The 19,885-nt window shown below is 30.8% G+C and overlaps 4 protein-coding genes across 6 annotated transcripts; 3 read left to right on the top strand and 1 right to left on the bottom strand.

Moving 5' to 3' along the window:
- The first annotated feature begins 263 nt into the window (after positions 1-263).
- On the top strand, positions 264-1,575 carry LOC105838340 (nuclear cap-binding protein subunit 2). The gene is made up of 3 exons (XM_012683847.3): positions 264-466; positions 734-1,054; positions 1,140-1,575. Exons 1-3 carry the CDS (start codon positions 395-397, stop codon positions 1,242-1,244), a joined length of 498 nt encoding a protein of 165 aa, XP_012539301.1. The 5' UTR covers positions 264-394; the 3' UTR covers positions 1,245-1,575.
- On the bottom strand, positions 1,469-19,853 carry LOC105838336. 2 transcript variants are annotated; one of them, XM_028193695.2, is made up of 2 exons: positions 19,606-19,853; positions 1,469-3,106 (listed from the first exon to the last, which is right to left on the bottom strand). In XM_028193695.2, the coding sequence occupies exon 2, from the start codon at positions 3,066-3,068 to the stop codon at positions 1,755-1,757; it is 1,314 nt and encodes a 437-aa protein (XP_028049496.1). In that variant the 5' UTR covers positions 3,069-3,106; positions 19,606-19,853; the 3' UTR covers positions 1,469-1,754. The 2 variants fall into 2 exon arrangements, with proteins under 2 accessions (XP_028049496.1, XP_012539296.1); XM_012683842.3 differs by lacking the exon at positions 19,606-19,853 and adding an exon at positions 3,404-3,571.
- LOC105838338 (tektin-1) lies at positions 3,809-7,314 on the top strand. The gene is made up of 6 exons (XM_028193790.2): positions 3,809-4,209; positions 4,487-4,777; positions 4,861-5,133; positions 5,503-5,725; positions 5,969-6,187; positions 6,329-7,314. The coding sequence occupies exons 1-6, from the start codon at positions 4,121-4,123 to the stop codon at positions 6,464-6,466; spliced, it is 1,233 nt and encodes a 410-aa protein (XP_028049591.2). The 5' UTR covers positions 3,809-4,120; the 3' UTR covers positions 6,467-7,314.
- LOC105838335 (long-chain fatty acid transport protein 4) lies at positions 7,560-18,828 on the top strand. Of its 2 annotated transcripts, none has more exons than XM_012683841.3 (12): positions 7,560-7,700; positions 10,646-11,124; positions 14,520-14,670; positions 14,786-15,023; positions 15,176-15,410; positions 15,941-16,142; positions 16,705-16,897; positions 17,154-17,294; positions 17,459-17,596; positions 17,691-17,848; positions 18,034-18,187; positions 18,515-18,828. In XM_012683841.3, the coding sequence occupies exons 1-12, from the start codon at positions 7,623-7,625 to the stop codon at positions 18,667-18,669; spliced, it is 2,322 nt and encodes a 773-aa protein (XP_012539295.1). In that variant the 5' UTR covers positions 7,560-7,622; the 3' UTR covers positions 18,670-18,828. The 2 variants fall into 2 exon arrangements, with proteins under 2 accessions (XP_012539295.1, XP_036149703.1); XM_036293810.1 differs by lacking the exon at positions 7,560-7,700 and adding an exon at positions 8,884-9,327 and having other exon boundaries at positions 10,768-11,124.
- Positions 19,854-19,885: the final 32 nt, after the last annotated feature.

Raw genomic sequence — 19,885 nt, 5'->3', positions numbered from 1 at the left:
GCCTTAAGTCTTAAGGAATTAACCAATTATATTTGATTATTCTTCTCACATTCAATTATGATTGGTAAGTTTGGTATGGCTCAAGGCTTACTACACCTATTGTAGACCCGGCCTAATGGTTCTGAAGATAGGGTAAGAACCAATCAACAACCTCTTTATACTACATTTTCCAAAAGATGAACGGCGATTGGTCATTAAACTTCGGTGCGTTCCGAAATATCGAAAGCAGAGAACATTCGGAATCTTTCTCGAAAATTCCTATATTCTAGGGATTTTGACAGTGCATGTCACGAAGAGAGTGGCAAACTCCGATCACGTTTCTATGCAGTTTTTGTGTTATATTGTGAGAGAAATTAATTTTTAGATGCAAAATTAAGCTAATTAACACTGGAAAATGTCGGTTAAAGTAAATGCAAATAGCTCGCCATCAGTTGAATTAAGTTCCTATCGTGATCAACATTTTAAGGTATATAATTAACCTCAAATTTTTAGTGAAAAATTTTAATTGTTTTAATTATATTCGTGTGTTTTCTACTAATGCATATGTTTATAAATTTCTAAAATTCTAATTATTTCAAATTCTTTAATTTCGAATTATTGTTATACTATGTCAACAGTTGCAAGAATTTGAAAATTTGAGAAATAATCAGTTCAATTGAATGTTAATGTGCATTCAATATATGCAATTTTTTATTTTATAAGTAACTCTGATTTATTCTTTTCTCCCATGTAGGGTTCAAGGGCTGAGCAAGACAGACTTTTAAGAAATTCTTCTACCTTGTACGTGGGCAATTTATCTTTTTATACCACTGAAGAACAAATATACGAATTATTTACCAAATGTGGTGACATCAGGCGTATCATTATGGGTCTCGATAAGTACAAAAAGACGCCATGTGGCTTCTGCTTCGTCGAATATTATCAAAGATCCGACGCTGAGCATTGTATGAGATACATAAATGGTACTCGTTTAGATGACAGAATAATCAGGACTGATTGGGATGCTGGTTTTGTGGAAGGTAGACAGTATGGCCGTGGCAAGACTGGAGGACAGGTAATTATTTCTCTATATTAATTTCTTATATAATATTAATTTAGACGCAAGATGTATATGACATTGTATATTATTTTTGTTCTAGGTAAGGGATGAATATAGATCGGACTTTGATAGTGGACGGGGTGGTTATGGCAAAATAATACAACAGAAAGTAACATCTCTCTCTGATGGTGGATTTGGACGATGAAATACTTAAATATGAGACATTGTATGAATAGCCATACATCTGCAAAGTGTTCAACCAGTATTTCATCAATTATTTATATGTGACTGAAATAATTAATTTTAAGTGTAAATATAACAAATAAGCTTATCTTAAGTATCAAGAGAATAGTTCGTATATGTGCATTAAAAATTTGGATGCTATGGACAAACATTTGTATAATTTGAAAATCAAGAATTACAATTTATGAGTTCAATGAGTTTTTAAATATATATTAATACAAATTTATTTTGTTACTCATTGAATGAGTTAATGTAAATCTTGCAAAGGGAAATAAAACTCATTTTGTACAGAATAATTTTCTTACATCTTAAACTTTTTTATACTTGATACATAAGTATTATGTAAGCATAGGTAATAATAAAAAATTCCTAATGAAATTTTTTTATATCAATTTGTTTTGTTTGTATTTCTATAATTACTATAATAAAAGTTACAAAAAGTAAGATGTATATACATGCTTAAAATTATATACTATTTTTTTGTTGTCATATTGTTTGTTTTTTTTTTAGAATTAGATTTTGTTGAGGCAGTGGACGTGGTATTATCGTTGTTACTTTTCTGTGATAATCTTTGTTTAATTAAATTCACAAAATCTGTGTCATGTTCATTGCAGTTTTTCAAATTATCTCGAGTTCTGCAAGTAATTCTTGAATGTATATACTTTTCGTTATTTTCAAAATTGGCTGTACTATTTTTGTGATTTAAAGTAATGTTATTTACAACGGTATAACTTTTATTTCCTTTTCTATCAATATCAGAGATTTCTTTAGTTTCTGATCTAAATGTTTCATCACTAACATTACCAGACTCTGCAAACTTTACCATTTCTTTCATGTTTCTCTCAGTTTCTCCTACAGTTTCGTTGAATAATTGACTCACAATTTCTTGACTGCATGTTTCCTCATTAAGAGATATATTCTCATCTTTTTTATTATGCTTTTCATTATTAGATTTTTCTATTAAAAATTCTGCTGTACGAATTAGAGCAATATCTTCCTCTGATGTATCTAAACAAAGCGTATTTTTGTTAACAACTCTACCTCCATAGAGAAAAGTAGAGATGTTTTTGCGTCGCCACATTTTAGAAGTGCTAGGTATAAATGGCTTGCTTCCTTCAAAGCAGAATTCTTTTACATCGACGTTGGTAATCTCGCCTTTTAGGAAATGTAGATATTTTTTCAATGCCGTGTGAAAATGCAATTTGTCCACCATTCTGGGGAAATTGGCACATCGTGCACTGCTCGACGGTGTCACCCAGATTGCAGTATCACCAATGCGTTCTGATTGTAATCCAAAATAAAATTTAGATTTAGTGGTGACATGAGCAAACACTTCGTAGATGCATTTACCATTGAACACTGCAATTCTGGGTTTGTACAATCTTAGTTTTTCTTCCACTATTTTAGCACCCTCTTTGAGTTCTGTTCGCTTGAGATCTGCAGCTGATCTAGTGGGACGTGCTACGATATTTGTCAAACCAATACCATACTGCAACAGTTTATAGTCTTCCTCGAAGCTGACAAACCTTGGTGTTAGACCTGATTCATGCAACAGCTTGTAGAAGTGATTACCGGGACCTGCGTAATATCTACCACGATGCGCCGCTGTTAAACTCGGATTGATTCCAACAAATACTATATCCAGATTCATCTCCAGATAATCTTCCAACGTATACTTTTGTACCTCCTCTTCTGATAATCCATCAAACCTGTCTACTCTCTTCTTGGGTCGTTCCGAAACTTCCGATGGTCTTTTCTTGAGCTTATTCAAGTCAAGTGGTGGCATGACATTTATGCAGCGAGAGGATACATGCAGGAATCGATCTGTAAATTTTTATATTTCCGATAAAAAAAAATAAATATACACATTTTTTGTAGCAGAAGTAAAGAAGTATATCGGCTAAAAGTACTTAATTTTGAAGCCATTAATAATTAAATTGATCATTATTTAGTTTCATCTTTTAATTAAAAAAAAAGTGTTTCTTCAATCTCTCGCTCTTTCAAACAAAATTACTGAATTTACAATGAACAAACACTCTTGATAAAAAAACGAAATAAATGTATAGTAAATACACGAAATAAATGTATAATAAATACACGTATGGTGTTTTTAAAACTCACAAATTTTATATATCTCGAAAAAAATTCCATTCCATTTCAATCGAAAGGAGTACAGTTTCATACGCGATATTTTGTTTAGTACACAAATATCATGGAAGCTGGCAAGAAAGAAAATGGTTAATTTCACAACAAAATGTGAAAGCGCCCTCGAAATCGGAATTAAAGAGTTGACGTTATCGATTTCGGGTAAAAATGAAACTAATCACTCTTCTGATAACACCTCTAGAGTAATAAAATAATCTTTTTTATTTCTCGTCGAGGAATATTTCTAATTTGCCGCAATAGGTCAGAAATTTGAGGAATAAAGAAGGAATATTTTTTTATAATAATTTTATATAAAATAAGAGAAAATTCACTATCGTGCGTCATACATATAAATAAAAGTGAAATATATATATGTATATATTCTTTTTTTTTATATGTATGAATTTTATCCTACCTTGCTAAAATAACAAAAAATTATTGATTGTAGAATCTTTTACTATATAATACCATTTTTGATAACATTAATTATTATTTATTATGCACGACAGTAAATTACCAGGTATTGCACTTGTGTTTTTTGATTGAGGTAGCAGGTTCAATAGCAGGGAGAAACGTTTCCTTGGGAACAAACAAACACATCGGAAAGAGTTCGTGAATCATTTCGTGAATTGAAATAGTTCTCATTTAACTCGCGAGATCCATCTTTCACCTCGAACAAAATCTCATTGCGGTATGGCGAAAACCGAAACGGACGTAAGCTGTGTAGCGTTTCTTCCTACGAAATTTACGTTGGACGAATGGCATCTCAACAATCAGTTCAGGTACTGGTAAGCTGCGCATTGCGCAGGATTGCAAAATCCAGCTAAAATTACAAAGTTTTCCGTGTAAAATTCGCAAAGTTGCGCCAATTTGAGATTCGAAATGTTGCTCTATCCCGGACATGTAATTATGGAGAAAGCAAATAAGTTCTTATCTTATAGGAAATTACGCGCGCATACACACGCACGTACATACGTCCGCATTAGAGTCTTCTTCCCTCCCTTTTTTTTTTTCTTTTCTTTTCGCTTTGATACATGATCGTAACTTGGACGAGTTCAGGTATCGATGTTCCGAGGCGCAACGAGAATTATCGGATCGACTTTTAGCCGAGGCGATGCTTGCATGCGAATCGGCCGGGGAAATCGTGAAAGATAATAAGGAGGAGACGGATCATCGGCTGCTAGAAAAGCTCAATGACGTCGAATTTCGTAAGGGAGAATTGCTGCGAATAAGGAAGGACAATGTTCTGGAAATCGATGCGCTGTCTGTATACAAAGAACGGATTACGGATACCCTCAAGTCCGTGAAAAGAAACGCTTCCGTAATTTGCGAGAAATGTCTCGCTGCTAGGTCATTAAAGTTCGAGGTTCTTTAAACTGCGAGTAAACTTTCCCCTTCTCTTGAAATTAATTTTTTTTTTTACGATATTATAGAGAAGGTAGATTGGGTATCGACTTGGTTCACGACGACGTTGAGAGGAGTTTGTTAAAAGAGCGCGAAGTGATACAACGAGCGGAGAATCTGTTAGATCGAATCTTAAAAGAAACTTGTGAACAAATCCGTAAATTGAAAGCCACGTTGTATCACATCGATCAAGATCTCAAAAATAAAGAGAGCAACTTGTGTATCGATCGTCGTAACGTGACTTTAAGAGAAACCGATTTTAATTTGAGCCCCTGTCACAGAACTTCGTGTATCGATAAATCGTGAGTAACATTGTTGTACGAAGCATCAAGTATTATATAATAATTTACATGCATTATCATCAATTAGTCAGAAATACAGTTTAAAGTATTTAACCTTTAGTATTATAACAGTTACATCCGCGTTGTGACGTCAACTATAAATATGAACTTTCTTTTTGTTCGTTGAAACAAGCTGTTTACACGTCATTAATTGTCTTCATACTTATTGATCTAAGAAAATAAGAAGAAAAGTATAATGCTTGTACAAGGAAACTTAGCAATTATAAACTTATTAACATATTTATGATAGATGTATATATTTGCGTGCGTAAACTCTTAACTGCATGACACATTCAAGAATATTTAGATGTCATGTATTGTTAAATGCAGGGGAATAATGTTAAATGAATGGGAACAGCAAACGAATAGCAATGTTATCGGTGCGTATAAAGAAGTGAATGGTACGCAGCAATTACGCAATTACATCGATACGATAATTAAGCAAACGATCGACGATTTAAATAAACAGAAAGATGTCACAAACGAAGCTTTCAGGCAGCGTATCGAAGAGACTCGAGAAGCCAAAATTAAATTGGAACTTGAGCACTCAGAGGTGCGTAAAAAATAAGAACGGGCATCCGCAAGAGTGATTTTTACAAAACGTCTGCGGATGCCCGTTTTTAAAATCTATAACAAAATCTTAAAAGAATATCTTTGATTAATTTTTTATAGAAAAAGTTGAAACAGTCAAGAAAATTTAAGTCTTTTATTCCGCATATTATTTTGTGTCATTTTATAACTAGAAAGTTTTGCTATTTGTTCATCTTGTGTGATTTTATTGTATTTTCCTTTGTAGATAATAAAACAAGTTACTGCAATGTCAAGCAATATCATGCACATAAAAAAATCAATAGCTGATAAAGAGGGTTACATGGCCCTGGCTCATACAAGACTAGATCATCGCTGTCAACGACCAGGAATCGAACTTACTCAGGACTTAGTCGAGGCTAATCTCGTGAAAGAAATACACGAATTGCGAAATATCGCCGCAAATCTGCAACGAATGCTTTGCGAGGTTTGTAACATCCGCTTCACGTTTCGTTGTCCCAAATAAAGTCCTAACCGTAGAATTTAAAACGTTCGTAAAGCAATTTGGTAAACTTGGCGCAAATAGTAATCTTTTATTATTATTATTTACACGAGATGTATATTACAGGCAGAAGCGTCGCTACGTTACTTGCTCAAAACGCAAATTCAACTCGAAGAGGATATCAACGTGAAAACAAATACTTTAAAAATTGATGAGGTCGAGTGCATGACTTTACGGCAAAGTATGGCTTATCATGCGTATTAGAATGTTAATATTGAAGCCATCAATATTGTAATACATTCGCATCTACCACGTACGAGTTACCACACTGGAATATGACATATAATAATATAATTTATACAATTTTTGTGTCACCTAAATTTTTTTATACAAATAAAGGATATATAATAAAATTAAAAGTGCGACAACTAAAATGATAGTTGTCCAAGTCCAGGTTCCTAATTCCTCACTACAGTTAGATCATGATGTGTTAAAATACCGTAAGTTTTATGTTATTTTGACGCGGAAGAGCGGATAATTTTTATATATGTTAAAAAAACCATATTGTCGTTGAGATAAGAAAACCAGTTATGACAAGTTTTTTAATACATGCTTATGCATTCATGTATAAAAATTTGAATAAACAGGATTGTACGATGATGTCATACAAATAAATTTGTGGACTCGTGTGTCTTTCGCGAAAGACGAAATAAAAGTTGTTACGAAACGGGGTCATGTACCATTGACGCTTCTTCTTGCACTTTTTCCGGCGGTGCAATCACAGTCACGCGTAGTGGCAATCGCCCCTCTCTCTCTCTCTCTCTCTCTATCTCTTTCTCTCTCCTTGTTAAAATAAAGCAAAAACGACGGATAGGCAAGTGGTTTCACGAACCGGTACACGCACGTGAAGGAGGGAGAATGAGCGGTCTAACTGACTTGCCGTTGTTATTTCATTTTAGTCCGTGTACTAACAGGAATCGAATCGGTCAGTAGATGCGCACAGGTACTCTTGTTCCGTTGGCTGCACAGAAGATTATTTTCTTTGCGGAATTTTCTCCTACTTCTTAGCAAACTACTTGTCGGAGAATTCACAGTGCAGTGCTTCGCAAGAATTGCCTGTGTATGTGCAGTGCGCGCGTTGTAAAACGTGAGTTTTGCGATTGCAAGAGTCGCTTATATATAATTAATAATACATATTAAAAATGCGCGAAAAGTATCAAGAAATGCAATTTAAGTGTTAATTATTTTTAACACCTTTCATATTTCGGCTTTGTGTGATAATAAAAAACAATTATTTAAACAAACTCAACAATAATTATTATTGTTTTATAATTTAAATTTAAATGTTTCATAAATATTTTTGTAAAAATATTTTTTATGAAATCAGTCTGTGTGTAATAGTATTTTAACATTACTACAAATGGCGGATACTATATCGAAGATATCAATTAATCATAACAATGGAATAAACGTTACACATATGGCTGATAAAGATTGTGTAAGTATTTTTATGATAGCATGATTTGTACTTTCAAATGCATTATTTGTATTTTATTACTTTTACACGTATAGATGTAGGAAAGATGATGAGACAACAATTTAAGCATTTTAAATTTTGCTTAATGCATTAATTTTTAATTTTTAAAAATACTATTAAATTTAAATATAAATGTATTCTTTTCCTTTGTACTAAAAAAAGTTTATTGAAATATGATCGATGTTATTTCTTTTATACGTACATGTGCATATACATATATGTATATGATTAAACATGTATTTTACGTTTTTTATATTCTTAAATCGTTTCCGAAATATAAAAAGTGAAAATAGATTTTATAGATCCTCTATAAGTGATGCCTGAAACAGATTTTGGTTGTTGAATCTTATTAAAAAATGTTATATAAAAGAAATTTTGGAAAGATAGTAAAAGACGGCAAAATTTTCATTAGACATAACTATTTTTGTTATTGTAATACTATAGCATATTCATTTATTTTTGTGGTATATTTAAGGTATAAGTTTACGATATATAATTCTATTTCCATGATTTAGAATATTTAGATATCAATTTGGCTTTATGCTGAATCATGATTGAAGTTGAATGTAATGGAGGATGACAGATTTACGCAATTAGGTCATGTATATATTAATATCCATTGCATAAATTAACATTGTCGCGTAATAAACAATCTAAGTGTTAATAGATAAATCAATAGATATTAATTGCTATAATAATATTTTACCATTACTAACAAAGCAATGAAACAATATATGAAACAATAAAATAAAACACTAAAATAAAATATAAAAAAAAACTGTGCGATGAAAAAGAGCAGCACTAACGAAATAATGAATAAAATTTTCATTTATTATATTCTTTCCTTATGAAAAAATACTATTGGACTATTGAACTATTCGCCAAAAAACTTTTGAAAACTATTGGAACTAAATAGTAATACTATTGGACACTATTAGTTTCAATAGTTTTCAGTTCTTTTAGCGAATAGTCCAATAATCCAATAATATTTTCATAAGAGTTAATCTGAAATGATACAAGTGGAAACGGAATTAAAATATCTATGATACCAACATATATGGATACCTATATTTACATTTAATTTGCATATATGAATTTTAATCGATACATTTTTTGCAAATAAACAAAAAATGTAACATTATGGTTTCAATAGAATGACAATCTTTTAAGAAACACATTTTTATTAAAAAAAAATACAACTTTTAGATGTATGTTATAAACTTAATGATCAGAATTATTAATCATTATTTAAAAAATACCGCCTTTCACCACGAGAGAGCGGTATTGTCGTATTATTGATTATAGTATAGAGAGTGCGGAAGTGTCTATCCGTCAGGTGAAATCTGCCGCAAACTCTCCTGAGTTACATAAAGTCTTCGAATCACATTTAATATATTTGCACGGATAAAGGAGATGTCAATCCTCAAGTAACTCACACTCGACCGCGGAGGGGTAACCATTCCCGATGGCGACTCGAGCGTGACGTATTTTACGCGCGATAAACACGCGATTTAAAAGGATCTTACAGAAATGCGTGCTAGCTCCGTTTAAGACACATGCTGCATGGAGATACGGCTCTATAGTTGTAGTAAGTACAGTGTGCAACACTGATATGAAATACTGGGTACGGGTGCGTTTAATCCGGAAATGCCCTGAGGCCAGGCCGGAAGTGACAGGCGTTAATGACGTAAATATAATCGACTTTATCGACAGTGCGTGCGCGCTAGGCCAAAATTTGTAACTGTTATTAGCACGTAACGTCAGATGGCGTTACATGCCTCGTTTTGACATAAGATTTTTTTTTTTAAAGTAAATTAATATATGATTTTATTTAAAAATTAATAAGAGTATTAGATCGTCCCCAACATGATTCAATATTCATAGAGTTATAACTGTATGAAGATTTAGATTTAAATGAGTTATTAAATTAATGTTTAAAAATATTTGAAAATATTATGATACATGATACTCAAATATAAAAATCTGCAAAGGAAAAGAAATACTTTGTATATATTTTATATTTACACCTTTTTATATGTAATTTACATACCACTTTTTATTATCAGTTTTTAACTAACGAGGTCAAATAATAAATATAAAATATGAATTAATATATCACCTCCTATAGATGATACATATTTACCGTAACATAAATTTAATTGAATCAAACTTAAAAAGTATTTTAGTAGATTAATTAAAAAGTGTTAATAAGTGTCTATAAAATTGGGCAACGTGTTTAGCATTTTTGCAAATAAAACTGGTACTGCAAGTAGAACGATATCAGCATCTTAAAATCAGATTATTTTAGTTTAACTGGGTCATACAGAAATACGATTGTGATAGGAGAAACTAAATTGCTAGAAAGTAGTCGGCTAAACTAGAAACCGTACAGTCTAGTCGATCAACGACTGGAAAATCTTGATGAAAATATATAGCGTTCTGCACGCGAAGTTAATTGGGAGCTGAGAATATTTAATCATAGCAAAAAGAAAAAAAAGAGTCTTTTCGTAATTTCGATCTTCCGATCTACTTTGACGACTTACAACAAGCTGCAAAGAGATCATCGGATCTGGTTTTACAAGTTGATACATCACGAGGATGTAAAAAGAAAAGAAATGTTACGCCAATATAATCTAATAGAATTTGATTAAATAATCATTTGTTTGATTGATTAATTAATCTGTTACACACGCGACACCATCGCGTTATTCTTGATTCGCATGGAATCGCAATTTCTTTACGAGAACAATATCTTGTTATGAGGTCGCGATGACTCGCAACTTGTCGAAAGGTCATAGGGTAACGCATTCCTGTTTCGAAGCGGGGCGTTTTCTTGATTTCGGGGAGCGAGAATTCACGCGTGAAATTTGTCTCGTTGACAAAGAATTGAGAAGTTCACGTTACAGGATATTGAGCGCGGCGAGGCCCGTCTCGGCGTAACCTCGGTGTCGGCGTCGACGTCGACGTCGGCGTCGGTCCTGGCGTTGACATCGGCGCCGACACCGCTGCACGAAACCAACGTCAACAGATGTGACGCGCCGAGGGCAACGTCCGGAGTGGGGCGCACAGCGAACGCATCATCGGGCACGCATCAGGACGCTCAGACAACACGTGTCAGCGTGAGCGTGAACGCGGCAGCGAGATCGGCGGGAGATCCCGACGCGAGCGGAGGACGTTGGAGAGCGATCGGCCGGTTTCTACGACGCCTGACTTTCATTATGCTGCTCCTGGCAGTTTTGGCTGGAGCGTTGCTTGCGATAGTCATTTACATGGGACCGATTTATCTTCTGCAGCTGCTCATTGTGGTTTCCGTCGCCTACTTTGTCGCCGGCGGTCGCCTGAGATGGTTCTACGTTGCTCTCAGGACAATACCACGTGATAGCAAGTGAGTCAAACAGGATTTCCAGGCAGCGTCGTGTCCAAAGTCGAGACATGAGCCTTTTTAGAAAATGTCATTTGGAGTTATACTTTCACCAAACTCCGATGAAGGTTTAATCCTCGATTAATTCTTTATGTAACTGATAGAATTGGCCAATGGCTGTTTGCTGGTTGCAATGGAATTAATCGATGATTCGAAATCGGAATTGGCTGGTCGATATCTTTTAGATATCATATCATAAAAAAGGCCTATAAAGCGCACTATATCTTGATTTTGGACTTACGTGCTAAGTTTGTTTTTTAGTTGTTGGGAAACTTCTTGTTACATAAGAGATCAATGCTTTGATTAAAAAGGCGAGATTCTTAGTGACAGACTTTAATGATCTCTCTTGGCTGAGCCGTCGCGAATAATAATCCTTACTTGCTTCTTCATTCAGTGAGACACGCGATATTTCTAGAAATTAATGAGCAATAAAACATTCTGAGAAAAAATTTATCCATAAACTGTAAATCAATGATAATGTAAAGATTGTGTTTTTATAATCTTATGTACAACTATGTAACAATAATAACAATGGCGATAATCCTAATCGTTATAAGATTCAGACGTCGGATGTTAAAATTATCGCGAAGGCTACGCCATTGGAGATCTGTGGTAAAAGTAAGGAAAACTAAAAAAACTTCGTCACGAAGTTTCTTCTCGTGCTACATCGTTTTAACATATACGGCAATGGCGTAACTACATGACGCATTTTCAGATTAGTCATATTTGGATTTCTCTTTGAACATAAGTAATATAATATACCGATTAATACAATAAACAATACAATATACCGATTAATACTATAATATGTTTATGCTCATGGTTATACTTCATCAGATTAATTTTTTTCATCAACGTATCATTCCATATTTTTCTCAAGTCTAAAAAATCCGCAATCAATAAATCAAGTTTTAATTTCGTTTTTATATTCTTTTTTATAAGAACAATTTAAATAATCTTACTTTAAATATTTAATGTTAAAATTTATGCGAAAATAAATGACGATTGAATAATTACCGATTTAAATAATTCAACCGGATGTTGAATATACATACAATTGTAATTTGTGTTAGTAAATTGTAACACAAAGATTGAGATACGTGCAAGTTTCGTGTGTAAAAATGTAAAAACAAAGAAAAAATAAAAATTTGTCTCATTTTTGTTTCCTTCCTTAATTGTTCTTTATTTAATTGAGTCATTTATTAATTTATTCGACAAATATAAATTATATTTTTCCTCGCTTCATTCACTGACATATGTTCAAGTAAAGAATGTTTTACGTAATAAAGCAGGCTAACTCATTTAAGAATTGTTTGCATTGTTATGAAAATAACAAATTTATGAAAGAAATTACAAATTACAACAAAGAAATAACATGGTTGTTTTAATAAACACACTTAAATAAATAAATCGAAAAGAAAAAAGTAAATATCTATAATCTTTTTCTATTGCGTAAGTATTCGTAGAAGTAATTAAAAATAATGAGTACATTGTGGATTTTTATTCAGTCTTTAAATGTTGACATGTTTTGATAGGTAGATGCGAGTAGAAGACGCGTGCAAAATTATGAGTGCTACAAAAGATACCAACTTTCATTGGAAATTAAGTTTACGAAGCATGTAAAAAAAAGCAAAGAAATGACAAAATAAAAATTAATTGAAAATACATGGTAAAACAAGAACATTAGTTGAAGTAAAAAAAGACGATACAATGCAACATTTGATAATTATAATCGTATATGATACATAACTTTTGTCTTAAATAAATCTTAAAGTTTATTTATGTCATACAAGTTTAGTTGTTAGACTTTGATATGCATGACAAGAATTTCTTGTGTGTTCTTGTGTGCGTTAATATATCATCTTAAACTGAATATACATACGGAATTATGCAATATTCTTGAATAAACAAAAAACTAACTACATAACAGCTAGATAAAAACAACTAGATAAAAAGATGTTGACATATTGTCAGTTTCTTTTTTTTCATAATTCATTTTAAAAATATTCCGCTAAATGTTGCTTGTTTATATCTGCAACTGTTCTTTTATCTAGAGTAATGTGATTTATATCATCGGTATTTCTATAGAAGTATCATGGATACTTTACGAAGAAACACAGTCTATATTTCTGCTTATTTTAAAGTCTGTATTAAAAAACAGAAAGAAAAAAAATTGCGCCTTCTTTGTTTTCTTTTTATTTATCACGTATTCAAATAATGTTTTATAGCTGCTATATCGACAAAGTTTCCTACAGATTTTAATCCCATAAAAAATTCATTTTTAATATTTAAATTAAAAAAAGGAATAAATTATAGAACTAAAAAACTTATATTCAAATATGTATTTTGTTTTTGTTTCTTTTCAATATGTCATTCTAAAGTAAACACACACATCACAGAAAAATGTTTTCAACGCGTTTGCAGTAATTTGAATCTTTCGACGATGTATTTCTTTGTTATGGTTGTAATTTATGACCGTAATTGTGACAATGACTCCGTAATCACAAATTCAACCGTGGTCACGATCATGGTTATGGTCATGGCCATAGTTGTAATTAAGATCTAGGACATGACTAAAACCATGATCACAATATTTCAATGTTACCCACAAAAATCAATGAAAGCTTATTATGTTCGGATTAGTTATATATGCTGCCGTTTTATATTAGTATATTTTAATAAAAAAGTAATATTATTAGATGTATTATTATTGTTATTATTTGTATTATTGATGCATATGGACGCGTCAAATCATATGGAACTAATGTAAAAGATTTAAAAGTGAAAGCTAAAAGTGATCATTTCGAGCAGATATATAAGCAAGTATAAGCTAAAAAAATACAAAAATACAATAATATAAAATGAAAAATATTCTTTTCCCCATTATGTTTTATAACTTGTTAGCTCCGCTGTTTTATAGCTTGTTCTTCCGTACTGCTAAGTGAACATCCTTTCTTTTTGTGACCTCGAGAAGATATAACGGAATCTCTTGCTTGGCACAATGTAATCGTCATACAAAAGAATTACACGTTTATTAAAAAGTATCAAAGAATTAAAAAATAAACATATTAAATAAAATAATACAAACATTACAAATATTAAATATTAATATATTGTTTATATATTATAAACGATAAAATAAACATTTCAACTTTTATATTTGAGCAAAATTTTGTAAAATTTTATTCATATAATTAATTTTGTTCAGTAAATATTGTTTCTTTATTTTAAACCTTATTATATGAACATTGCAAACCATTCTCAAATATAATACAATATAAATAGCATATCTTCTTGATCACAAAGAATATTATAAATATAAAAAGTTGCTTTTCTTGAACACATTTTATTTTTTTCAGAGGACTTCTAGGATATATTAGAATGCTATGGTTCGTACATGGTCATGAAAAAAAGAATAGAAATGTATCCGATATTTTTAGACAATGTGTCAAAAAGCATCCTAATAAAATCTGTTTTGTATTTGAAGATCAAGAATGGACCTTTCAACAGGTAAAATTTATTTTTACAGAAGAGTATTATTTTTATACTACACTTATTTCATTTATATATATCATTTATAGATAAAAACATTTTATATATTAATGTTTTTACACATAAATTTCAGATAGAGGATTTTAGTAACAAAATTGCAACGATATTTAAAACGCATGGTTATAAGAAAGGAGATACGATAGCTTTACTGTTGGAGAATCGACCAGAATTTGTTGCAATTTGGCTAGGTTTGAACAAACTTGGTGTTATAACGTCTCTAATTAACACCAATTTGCGTAAGACCAGTCTTTTGCATTGTATCAATATCGCAAAGTGTCAAGCGCTTATATATGGCACCGACTTTTTTGACGGTAAGAATACTAATTAGTTTATTATCAGATTTACGTTAGAAAGGAAAAAACGTGAGAAATTGACGTTAGAAATTGATTTTTTAATTAATCGCTAGTTTTGAATAATTTTTGGACTATTTCAACAATTAATTCTAATAAATTATTAATTTCAGCTGTGACAGATATTGCTTCATCGTTGGACGCTAAACTAACGTTGTACAGATTCGGAAATCACCCGAATGCAATGTCAATTGCATTAAAAGAAAAAGATTTAAATGCCTTATTAGGGGACACACCTGCAACACCACCGGGAATACAAGAAAAAAGTGGTTATCACGATAAGCACTTGTACATTTATACCAGTGGAACTACGGGTCTTCCCAAGGCAGCTGTTATTACTAACTCAAGGTAAATACGTTAATCATAAGTTCTGCAGACCTACTCTGTAACTCTTAACGGTAGTTTCGTTGTCGTTATACTGTCATTACGCAAATATATGGTTAAAAAGGCTATCCAACTATGTCATAACGAATAGGCTTGTTGACTGTTTTTAAAAAGATTGGGAAATGTAACGATTCTGACAAGTAAAAAAAAATTTATATGTGAAAAATTAAATTTTGGACAAGAGACTTACATTTTTATTATATCAAAATCATTAATCATTTAATCTTCATCGAGATCGGGTTTGTGTATAATTCGATAGATGTTTCAAGATTCTATCTCGAAAAAAAAAAAAAAGTTTTTAATAAGAAAAAAACAAAAAGGCTTTAAAAAAAATTTTTTTACTCACGCACAAGTTTGAAAAATTTTTATTACAAAACTCCAAAATTAAAAGAAAATAAAGTGTAAATATAGTTTTGCAGAAAAAAATGAAATAGATCATATGCAACAGTAAATATATATATATATATATATATATATACATATATCTTTTACAGATATGTCTTTATCACAAGTTCAGTACATTATTTGGGAGTCTTGCGTGACTCTGATAGAATATATACACCTTTGCCATTGTATCATACAGCCGGTGGAATAATGGCTATAGGTTTAGCTTTGGTATTTGGACATACAACAGTAATTAGGAAGAAATTTAGTGCCAGCGCGTACTTTGCTGACTGTACTAAATACAAATGTACCGTGAGTATAATTTTCTATCAGTTAAATTTATTAAATAATTTTACACGTTATAATAATTTATTAATACAATCGTGAGAAGAAAGCGTGCCATTTTTTAGTGAAAGCGGATCTTGATGTTTAATAAATATTTCAGTATCACTTATTAAATGTATTTTTTAGTTCTATATGACTGCGTGCCGATACATGGATTTGATGTTAGACTTTACACGCAATCATAATGGACTGAAACTAAAATTAATATCTCATTTAAATTGATCATCAACTTGATTATGAGACAAACATATTAAAAGCTGTAAAAAAAAGAGATATAAAAAGAAAACGTTTTCTTCTCATGATTGTATATTATTGGTCTAATACTTAATTTATTATTGAAAATAATTTATGTTTTGTGTATAATAATTAATTTGTTTTGTGTGGCATGTACATAAGATTAGTACTTTTCATGCTTTTATTTCATGAAATGGATTGTATCATCCTACTCTGGCTTTTGTTATATATACTAATAAAATTGAAGCTGTACGCATATCGTTTATATCTTGGAAAAAATTTTGGAAAATATTAGGTTGGACAATACATAGGGGAAATGTGTCGATACATTCTGGCAGTGCCACCTAAAAAAGAAGACCAAAAACATAATGTTAGAATGATTTTTGGCAACGGATTAAGGCCGCAGATATGGGAGGAATTTGTAAAACGATTCAATATTCCACAAGTACTTGAGTTTTACGGCGCAACTGAAGGCAATGCTAATGTCAGTAAGTACTATAAAATATTTAGTTTAATATTTCTACATATAAGTAAAATACTGCATAATACCATATCAATACCAATTAAAACTTCATATTATTCTACAACCTATACGTGACGTTCTAAACTTATAATTAGCAAAACCAGTTTTATTTGGCATTTTTAAATTGCCAATTTAACTAGTAAATCAAAATCTCGATAATATTTTTTTTAAGTATAATAAAATTAACATTTAGAAATATTGAACGATGTATTTATTTTCAGTGAATATTGATAATAAGATGGGAGCAATAGGTTTTTTTTCAAGAATTATTCCGTCGGTATATCCTGTTTCTCTTATTAGAGTAGATAAAGATGGAGAACCTATACGCAATTCTAAAGGACTGTGTCAAATCTGTGAACCAAGTAAGTTGATAAAACAAGATTAATTAATTTAATATCAATTAGTATTTTGGATTTTTTAAAATAATAAGATTATTAATCAGTATTATTGTTTAGATTTTTTATATTCTATTCGCCACACTCTAATTCTATCATTAACTTAAATGTAACTTTTCACTTAATCATAGATGAACCTGGTGCGTTTATCGGAAAAATCTCACCAAACAATCCAACTAGGGCGTTTTTAGGATACGTGGATAAAAAAGCATCTGAGAAAAAAGTAATTTACGACGTTATCACGAAAGGCGATTCTGCGTTTTTATCAGGTACGTGTAAAATTTTAATATCATTAGTGGTGCACTTGTATCAAAATTGATTTAAACAATTTTCTGAAATAATTTTCTTATTACAATTATTTAGGAGACATTCTTGTTGCCGACGAATTTGGATATTTGTATTTTAAGGACCGAACAGGAGATACATTTAGATGGAAAGGAGAAAATGTATCGACTTCTGAAATTGAGGGCATAGTCAGTAATCTCATCAATTATCGAGATTGCATAGTATATGGCGTGGAGGTAATAATATTTACTATCTTACTATCTACTATTTTACTATCTTTTTTTTGTAAGAAATGTAATGTACAAATATTAGTAAATAGATAAGAGTTAATATAATAATATTCTAGACAAAGAGAATTAAAAATTTAAGTTACTATAAGATGGGTAATATTATAGTCATATTATAAAATAATGATCGATAGATTCAAGGTGCTGAAGGCAGAGCAGGAATGGCAGCAATTTATGATGCAGATGGAACATTGGATATGAATAAATTAACTGTCGACATTAAAGAACAATTACCTGTCTATGCCAGGCCGCAATTTGTCAGGATTCTGACAAAAATTGATCTCACAGGTAACTGTTTGTTACCTATGTATATGTGTAAATATATAATCAATATCGTTACAATTCGTAGAGTTTATAAATGTGCAAATGTTAAGATAAAAAAACGACAATCATATTTTAAAAAATTTGTATAAAATAAATATTAAAAATAAGCATTACATATGCTTATAAAATAAGTTAAGTATTAAGAAATTGCAGAAAAGTTAAGTCATATACTTGATTTATATATGCAATTTTTGAAATACATGAAAATCACATATGTTAATATATTAAACTAGTTACCAATCTAGGATAGTTACTAATCTGGAATAAATGTTTAATATCCATGATTTGTAGGAACATTCAAACTGAAAAAGAAAGATCTCCAGGAAGAAGGATATAATCCGTACAAAGTTCAAGACAAAATATATTATTTAAACTCAAAGCTCGGTTATGAGTTATTAACATCAGAAGTTTATGATCAAATTCAACAAGGAAAAGTCAAGTTTTAAATGTGTTATCCGAAGAAGAACAAAAACTACAGTAATAATTAATATTTTAAAAAGTTCTTACCACATTATAATAAATATACAGACTATTGTTATTAGCAAATCTTTTGAAACCTGATTTACCTGAAGAATAAAGTAACTACGATATTCTATTAGCTGGAATTATACATCGTATCAATGCATCTCAGTGAATTATTATTTAGTTATATTTGCATCAAACTTTTGTTCTGTTTGCTGAGTTTATAGACATGGTTTGGTGGACAATATTTATATTCATAGAAACTGAAGGGCTCTATTAAATAATATGACAATAGGTGGATGTTAAAATTTTGAGCAGTTAATATAAGATATTATATAAAAAAAGATATTATAATCTGGATATAGCTAAAAACTGTTCAAATAGACTTCGCTTGAATATATGATTAAAATTAATAATATATTTTCTGTTAATATTTTTGTTTCATTTATGTTCTATTATAAAATATCACTTAAATTACAATTTTTTCTGCATACTTTAACATAATACATTTTTGTCAGTTTATTTAATCATTTAGTTATGTCCAGATTATAATATTTTTAATTTTATGTGATTCATGTTAATATTTGTATTGTTTTATAAAAAAACAGTTGAAAATGTAATAAATTTTTACATAAATGACGATTGTTTATTTATGCCAAAGTGTGTATGAAGTATATGAGTATAATAAGTACATTGTGTAATTATATCCAAGATATGACTAATATGAACATTTCTTAATAATGGTAACAGTAACAGTAATTAAAAGTGATTAACTCAATGAATGTTTTACGTTTGCTTTAATATGATGTTACGTTTTCTTTAATATGATGTTATGATACTTAGATACTGTTGGTTCTTCACGCGCGCGTGTATAATATAATTATAACTTTTAATAATATTCTAATTATAGTATACGATACCTGATGACGTTCGTGCAACTCTTGTTTAAATACGCGAAAATGGCTTCGTTCCATTGATAATGGATGCTGGATCATCGTATCGCGAAATCGATGTGCAAAACAGCGACTGTAGGATGCTGCGCGACGTTTTCGCACCTTTTCGTTCTCACTTGGACAATGATAAATGGAGAAATCGTAAAAAGACAACAAAGAAATTCGAACACGACGACTAAAAATCCTAAAAATAATGCCACAGGCTATCGAACAGTGATTCGAAATACCTCACTTATCTAGAGTTGGC

The sequence above is a fragment of the Monomorium pharaonis genome, chromosome 11 (assembly GCF_013373865.1).
Source record: "Monomorium pharaonis isolate MP-MQ-018 chromosome 11, ASM1337386v2, whole genome shotgun sequence".
In the NCBI taxonomy this organism is placed as follows: Eukaryota; Metazoa; Arthropoda; class Insecta; order Hymenoptera; family Formicidae; genus Monomorium; species Monomorium pharaonis.
The sequence above is the reverse complement of the archived record's forward strand: the minus strand, read 5'-3'. Positions and strand labels throughout refer to the sequence as shown.

Coding starts and splice junctions, on each gene's coding strand:
- LOC105838335 (XM_012683841.3), top strand. CDS start 7,623: ATGGCGGATACTATATCGAAGATATCAATTAATCATAACAATGGAATA. Junction 16,143..16,704: donor GTACTAAATACAAATGTACC/GTGAGTATAATT, acceptor GGAAAATATTAG/GTTGGACAATACATAGGGGA. Junction 17,849..18,033: donor GCATAGTATATGGCGTGGAG/GTAATAATATTT, acceptor AATGATCGATAG/ATTCAAGGTGCTGAAGGCAG.
- LOC105838336 (XM_012683842.3), bottom strand. CDS start 3,464: ATGAAACTGTACTCCTTTCGATTGAAATGGAATGGAATTTTTTTCGAG. Junction 3,107..3,403: donor TTTCGAGATATATAAAATTT/GTGAGTTTTAAA, acceptor AAAAATTTACAG/ATCGATTCCTGCATGTATCC.
- LOC105838340 (XM_012683847.3), top strand. CDS start 395: ATGTCGGTTAAAGTAAATGCAAATAGCTCGCCATCAGTTGAATTAAGT. Junction 467..733: donor ATCGTGATCAACATTTTAAG/GTATATAATTAA, acceptor TCTCCCATGTAG/GGTTCAAGGGCTGAGCAAGA. Junction 1,055..1,139: donor GTGGCAAGACTGGAGGACAG/GTAATTATTTCT, acceptor TTTTTGTTCTAG/GTAAGGGATGAATATAGATC.
- LOC105838338 (XM_028193790.2), top strand. CDS start 4,121: ATGGCGAAAACCGAAACGGACGTAAGCTGTGTAGCGTTTCTTCCTACG. Junction 4,210..4,486: donor CATCTCAACAATCAGTTCAG/GTACTGGTAAGC, acceptor GGACGAGTTCAG/GTATCGATGTTCCGAGGCGC. Junction 6,188..6,328: donor TGCAACGAATGCTTTGCGAG/GTTTGTAACATC, acceptor TGTATATTACAG/GCAGAAGCGTCGCTACGTTA.